Source organism: Alosa alosa, chromosome 8 (genome assembly GCF_017589495.1).
Source record: "Alosa alosa isolate M-15738 ecotype Scorff River chromosome 8, AALO_Geno_1.1, whole genome shotgun sequence".
Lineage (NCBI taxonomy): Eukaryota > Metazoa > Chordata > Actinopteri > Clupeiformes > Clupeidae > Alosa > Alosa alosa.
In genome coordinates this window covers 14,048,785-14,055,612 of record NC_063196.1, presented here as the reverse complement: position 1 = coordinate 14,055,612, position 6,828 = coordinate 14,048,785, and the positions used below count along the sequence as shown (strand labels likewise).

The 6,828-nt window shown below is 47.0% G+C and overlaps 2 protein-coding genes across 5 annotated transcripts in view; one reads left to right on the top strand and one right to left on the bottom strand.

Moving 5' to 3' along the window:
- Nucleotides 1-341: 341 nt before the first annotated feature.
- On the top strand, nt 342-2,040 carry LOC125298974 (DNA-binding protein inhibitor ID-2-like). Its single transcript, XM_048249972.1, has 3 exons — nt 342-809; nt 1,058-1,117; nt 1,560-2,040. Exons 1-2 carry the CDS (start codon nt 435-437, stop codon nt 1,112-1,114), a joined length of 432 nt encoding a protein of 143 aa, XP_048105929.1. The 5' UTR covers nt 342-434; the 3' UTR covers nt 1,115-1,117; nt 1,560-2,040.
- A 432-nt stretch (nt 2,041-2,472) lies between these two features.
- Nucleotides 2,473-6,828, bottom strand: part of kidins220b (kinase D-interacting substrate 220b) — a 41,113-nt gene continuing 36,757 nt past the window's right edge. For all 4 annotated transcript variants that reach the window (XM_048249968.1, XM_048249969.1, XM_048249970.1 and 1 more), the window contains 4 exons: nt 6,643-6,780; nt 6,168-6,266; nt 5,234-5,455; nt 2,473-4,457 (listed from right to left, as the gene is read on the bottom strand). In XM_048249968.1, the coding sequence (XP_048105925.1) occupies nt 3,240-4,457; nt 5,234-5,455; nt 6,168-6,266; nt 6,643-6,780 (1,677 nt within the window). In that variant the 3' untranslated portion in view covers nt 2,473-3,239. The remainder of the gene's footprint in view (nt 4,458-5,233; nt 5,456-6,167; nt 6,267-6,642; nt 6,781-6,828) is intronic.

The following is a 6,828-nucleotide window of genomic DNA, read 5'->3' as shown; positions in this document are numbered from 1 at the left end:
AACAGTGTCAGAAAAGAGCACAGTGATTCATGGAAATTGTAAACCTTAAAATGCCTCCGTGTATCTGCAGGCTTTAGTCTACTGTGCATAACATAAAAACAAAACAAAAGCGTAAACAAGGGACGTGAAGCCTGGTTTGGCGAGAATAACCCTCATTCCCTCACATCTGTGTGTGCCCACACTACCACGCCGCTGGACAAAAAATGCGGAAGGTGTGAGTGGGAGAGGCTCAACCTTTAAACCAATGATCACCTACGTAGAGAACGATTGACAACACCGTGGCAGCCAATCCGGACTCACATCTCATCTGCGCATCAAACCCTATTCGGTTGCTATATAAACGCAGCGTAACGTAGTTACATTAGAATTATTTGTTGCGGGAGACAAGAACCCACTGCGACACGGCGCATCGATCAGTCGGTTGATTAGACATTATGAAGGCGATAAGCCCAGTGACGTCTTTGAGGAAGTCTACCACCACTACTCGTTTATCGGATCAGAGCGCCGCAATCTCTCGGAACAAGACCACCGTGGATGATGCCCTCAGCTTGCTCTACAACATGAACGACTGCTACACCAAGCTGAAGGAGCTTGTTCCCAGCCTGCCTCAGAATAGGAGCGTCAGTAAGATGGAGATCCTTCAGCATGTCATTGACTACATCTTGGATCTTCAGATCGCGTTGGACTCCAGCTCAGCGCTGGTGAGCCGACAGCAGAAGCCGCAGCAGCACCACCAGAGACAGGAGATGCCGACCATCAGTAGCCCGCTAACCACAATGAACACTGAAGTCAGCATCATCTCAATACAGGTGAACACATCTTTATTAAATTTAACCCAAATATAAAAAAAAGATATACCAACATTGGTCTGTTACAGACTCTCCATAGTCTCCTGTTTTTGCGCACGCAGCCTTTGCCTTTAAGAACACTAGTTTTATGTTCAGGGGCTAGGATATAACATGTTTGGATAGTTTGCATATTTTAGTGGGTATATTTGTATAAGGGTTGTTTATGAAAATGCTTAATCATCACACGATTTTTTTTATTTTGTCCCTAGTCCAAGGAACTTTCCACAGAAGTTACCACCGATGAGAGTCGAGCGCTCTTTCGCTGACGGGTAGGTTCAGTTATTAAAATGTTTTCTCCACATATATAGGCCTACATAATCTTGCTTGCAAAACCAGTAATAGGTTGCTGTAAATTAACAGTTTCCTGCTCAAGATCATTGGGTATCCTACGGATGGCATGAACTTTAATGGAATTATATAGCAGCATGCAGTTGTGATCAGATCCAAATTGTGTGAATTCAGAATTTGTAGACAATATAGGCGCCAGTTGAATAAAAAAACAGCGCCTTCTCACCTTGTACTTAAGAGATAATCTTAAGAGAAAATGCGATGTTCATCTGGTGCCTCGGGATTACCCACTATCTCATTGTTTGATTTGATGTTTAGAAAAAGCGGAGATAAAACTGGCTTTCTCCCTGGCGCCACTCTGTCCGACCGGATCTTTCTTCTCTCCCTCTCTAAACACGCCTCTTTTTTCTGGATCTTTTGCAGGTGCGAGGTTTAGACGAAGAAAACAGGACCTATTTCTGTTTTTCTCTGACCGCTTCCTTCGTCGCCTGGCATTCGTCTGAGCTGACAAGGATTTCCTCAAGACCGGCGATAAAGACATTCTATGTGGTGTATGGTATTTATCTACGGACCTGATATTCTTTCTTCCAAAGGAAGATCTCGTTTTACACTCAACAGAAGCAAATGACTCGACACGGAGAACAGAAAAAAAACACGAGCGTGTAAAAGAAGCTCTCGCCTTTTTTGTTAAGACAGAGCTGGAAGAGTCCACGAATTTGCTAAATTATCTCCATATCTCTCTATAACCATGATGAGCAGAGACATAAACCATAAACAGACCCTGAACATGTTCGCAGATTGTTGTCATTGGCATAAAAAACATGGTGTTTATTACGTTGCAAATTTTTAGAATGGATATTGTAAATGGCACTTTTATACTAAATAAATTAAATATTAGAGCTTACCTTGTGTTTTTATCAGACTATTCACTATTGTAGTTAAATAATAATATGAGTATTGTTGCTGAACAACGCGTAGCCCCAGATTTATCTATTCCAGACACAGAAACAACTGGGCAGAGCAATCACATTGTAACGGGATTATTCGTTCAAGTGGTGTGACACGGATTGGGACCAACACTGCCGCCCACCTGTACGTTAATGGCATGGCATGATCCCTTGCGAGTTGTGTATTGGCCAACATTGATATGACTACAACAATTCCACAATACGAATTACGCACACTGAAAGAGCTTTCATAACTCTTACCGTTAATTATTTAATGTGTACGCTCACCTTGTTGTTTTTACATGTGTCCAGCACTTGTTCCACATGTGTATCCAGCACTTGTAATCGTTTTTTTTTATTTTTACATAATGATTTACAAAGACAATATGTGTGTTACACTTAAAGGCCATTTATTTTTTGACAAGCACAACTTCAAAACGGCACATTTCATATGGAACAAAAACACTGATTTTTAATGCACATAACTTATCACCATCCACCAGTGCATGCATTGTCCTATGTGTGCCCTAAAGGCGGTACAATAAATAACACATGCATGCAGGCTTCAGGAAGGGAACAATTGCATGCAACACTAGGACACCTGAGGAGCTACTGGTCTGTCAGATAGGAAAGGTTCTTCAAGAACAACATCTAATACTTTACGACAAAAACATAAACACTGTAGCTTATGACTTTAATGTGTCTCAGTAGTGCTGGCCAATAGTGACATTTGAACACAGCAAGGTGGCTCAAAGACGAGCTACAAAGCACTGTTCTAATAGTTGACCTCTACCACACAAAAAAAAAAACGACTACTATCAGTCACAATTGCCATGCATCACTCGTGATTCCAAGAACCAACTTGTCTGAGTTAATACTGGTACAGTACACAGAACAGCAGCACTGTGATATATGAATGAGTGTGGTGCCTTTACTTCAGCTTGTGTGATAGCAGTGTGGATTATTTGTGGAAGGAGCCATCACAGAATATCAGTGTAAAACCACAAACTAGCTATGCAGACCATGTTTCTACCTAGACTACTACTGCCTGGGTGACAGTAAGTTCCTATGACTACACATCCATCATGCACCATATAACGACAGGTTGGTGGGTGGTTGGGGGGGGGGGTGTCTGACGCGAGGAGGAGGGACCCGCTCACAGGATGCTCTCGCGCTCCTCTCCGAAAGTGACCGTGTCAGAGGAGACGGTGGTGATCTCGGGGGGGTCGCCCGGGTTGAGCCCGCGCTTCAGGTGTACGACGCGCACATTCTCGTTCTGCAGGCCCCCTGTGCTACTGCTCGTGGTTCCGGAGCTGGTGCTGGTGGTGCCCAGTGGCTTGATAAGGGCGTCGCCTCCGGTGGTGTTGGAGGTGGGCGCGTTCTCGCCGGCCCGGGCGACCTGGCGGGCGTTGGTGTTGTTGTTGAGGGTGGTGCTGCTGGGGGTGCGGTTGAGGTTGTAGTTGCGCGAGCTGGGCCAGCTCTCTTCGGGGCTGCTGGCCAGCAGACTACACTGGTCCTCCGAGCAGATGGACATGCGCACCACCGCGGGGTCGTGCAGGCCGCTGAGGCTGCTGGGAATGCCGCTGGCGGCTGTGCCGCCGTGCTTGCGCGCCAGGCCATCCTCGTCCAGCTCAATTAGGTTGGCGCGCTCCAGCTGCGACAGGTCCGCCTCCTCGTCCTGCAGCGAGTGGTTGGGCGAGCTCTCACTGGAGCGAACGCCAGAGTCGGATGAGTCCTTCTTGTCCAGCATGCTGTCGGACAGGTAGTCCTTCGCCTTGGGGTCACCAGACGCTGCTGACACCGAGAGCTTTGTGCCGTCGGGGCGCCCCCCTGCACCAGGCTTTGGCACTGGGCCCTGGTCCGACTCTTCGGACTCCTCGTCGTCGCTGGTCAGCTTCTGGTATCGCAGCCCGCCGCTGCCGACCGCCCCGGCCTTCAGCTTCAGGTCAGCGGCGCCCTGGAACAGCCCGCTCCTCTCGCTCCGCTCCGTGGAGCTCTTCCGGCCCAGCAGGCTCCTGGACGAGCCAGGGTCCAGCTTCTCGTCCTCCTCCGTGATCGGATCCAACGTCGCGGCGTCGGCGGCGTTGTAGTCGGTCGCGTCCGCCGATCCCTTACCTCCTCCTCCGCCCCCGCGCTTGGACACCTTGTCCTTGAGTTTGTCCTCTCCGGAGCTGGAGCCGGTGAACTGGCTGGGGTGTGGCGGGGCCGTCTTCTCGCCCCCCATGTTGGCGCTCTCAATCTGGGCCATCTGGGCGATGTACTCCTGGTAGGCGTTGCGGTACTCGGCCTGCTGCTTGTCCGTCAGCTTGCAGATGTCGTTGGAGGACTCCTGGGAGTTGAGACTAGACATGCTCGGGGTGCGGTGTGTGGTGACCTACACAGGTGAGAGAGAGAGACAGAGAGAGAGAGAGAGAGAGAGAGAGGGAGAGAGAGAGAGGGAAAAGTTTGAGAAGTTAAGGAAAAGAACGGAGAAGAGGAGCAGAAGCAGAGTGATGAGAAAAATAAACAAAAGATGACACAAGGAGAACAGAAAGGACAGAAGAAGAAAAGGCCATTTAGAATGAAGATGGAAGTAAGATCTGACACCAGAGACATGATACTGGGAGAGCAGTTAAGTTCACTGTGGTCTCACCTTGACCTCCATCATTAACACTTATTATAAGTATATATACTCTTTTGATCCGGTGAGGGAAATTTGGTCTCTGCATTTATTCCAATCCATGAATTAGTGAAACACACTCAGCACACAGTGAACACACAGTGAGGTGAAGTACACACTAATCCCGACGCAGTGGGCTGCCTGCTACAGCGACGCGTGAGGAGTTAGGTGCCTTGCTCAAGGGCACTTCAGCCATTCCTACTGGTCAGGGTTCGAACCGGCAACCCTCCGGTTACAAGTCCGAAGCCCTAACCAGTAGGCTGGCACCGTGGTCTCACCTTGACCTCCATCATTAACACTTATTAAGTACCTCGCCCCTCCTGGACCCTTCAGTACTGACCACTGACAACACATGTATCAGCTCTTATTCATATGTAATGAATATTATATACAGTATATTATAAGTTCTAAACAATTTAAAACATGAAGATATAAACAGATGGAGTGGTGGTGGAGCAGCAATAGTTGAAGCTGAAGCAGGAAGCACTCACGGTCCACGGCGGGATGGGTTGGCGCGGCGGCTCCTCCAAGCCCACGTTGCTGAGCTCCTCGAAACTCAGGTTGAAGCTGTACATGTCGTTGTGTCCAGCCCCGGCGAGTGGGGGTGCAGGGGCGCGTCTGACCATGGGGTCAGGCGGCCCAACCATGCTGCCCTGCTCACTGCAGGCCTCCTCCTGTAGCACCTGGCTCTCCACATGCCGCAGCTCCATCACCTGGGCAGCAGGATGCAAGCACAGTAGTGGTCACCAACACTCCCTTTACATTTGTTTTTAAAATGCACATCACAAGTGGTCAGTTCTAAATACAAGTGTAAATAACCACCAGGAAACAACAATCAGGGATGGCAGGGTTACATATATTTTATACATACTGTATATTTTGCAGTATATAAACAAATGCGTTCCAGTATATAAACGAATGCGTTCTGATGCATCCCAGACAAATGGAAACAATGTTTTCTATTTCTATTCTATTTTTCTATATAAAATTGAAAATGATCCCCAATAATATTGTTCTTTATATATATGTTTTTTTATCATTATAACAAGGTGTGGAAAGATAATTTATACCGTTGTTTTTACCGTTTTACTTGAGAATCGTTACTGATGTAAACCCCCACTCATATCTTGAATTGTAACGTGTAGGAACAGTGGTCTGTGGCCTAAATGGTCACTGAATTAGCCACTAAAGCCTTATGCACACAGAAAAAGAAGAGCGATCTAGCAACAAGAGACCATGGACTATTGATGAAATTCAGCAACCTGTAGCAACTACAAGCGAAATAATCATTGGCTACGCAATAATGTTTGCCTAAATGTTGGTATGAAAAACAGCTCCTACACAGTCTCCCATGCACAAGAATGAGGATTTAGACTGGGGTTAAGGTTAAAGTTCAGGGGTCAGAGGTCAGAAGGTCAAACTCACCATTCCTCTGAAGAGCTGCCAGTCGCCGAAGTTCATGTTCATCTCCTTCTTCAGCTCGTCCAGGTTGCACTGAGACAGAACTCTGCCGTTGACATTGGCCTGGGTAGAGGGAGGACAGAGTCGTTCACACACATTCCCCTTTCATGTCTAACTTCATCAATGGTTACTCAAATCAAATGTAATCTAATCAAATCAAATCAATCACATTTTATTTATCATACAATTGTACAAAGTACAATATGTAGTGCAATGCTTAGTCTTCTGACTTCAACTGTGCAGGGTGCATTCATGCCAAGAAATACACGTCACAGAGGAAATAAATATTAGATGGAAGTGTTACTTTAAGTAACACTGTGTTCTAACACTGTGTTCTCCTTAAATCACTCTGTAACTCAAAAACTTCAATCACTCATTCAGGCATACACACACACACACACACGTGTCACTTTGATAGACACACACACACTGACAGTACCTTCTTGACGGTGGCAGTGTACTGGACAAGCATGCTCTGGTCGATCCCTTCCATGACTTTGATGCGCTCACACACAGCGTCTGTGTTCATTGAGCTCAGCAAAATGCCTGGTGTTCCCGACACAACTGAGGCAGAGCCCTGATGACACACACACACACACACACACACAATCAAACCCAGTACTTG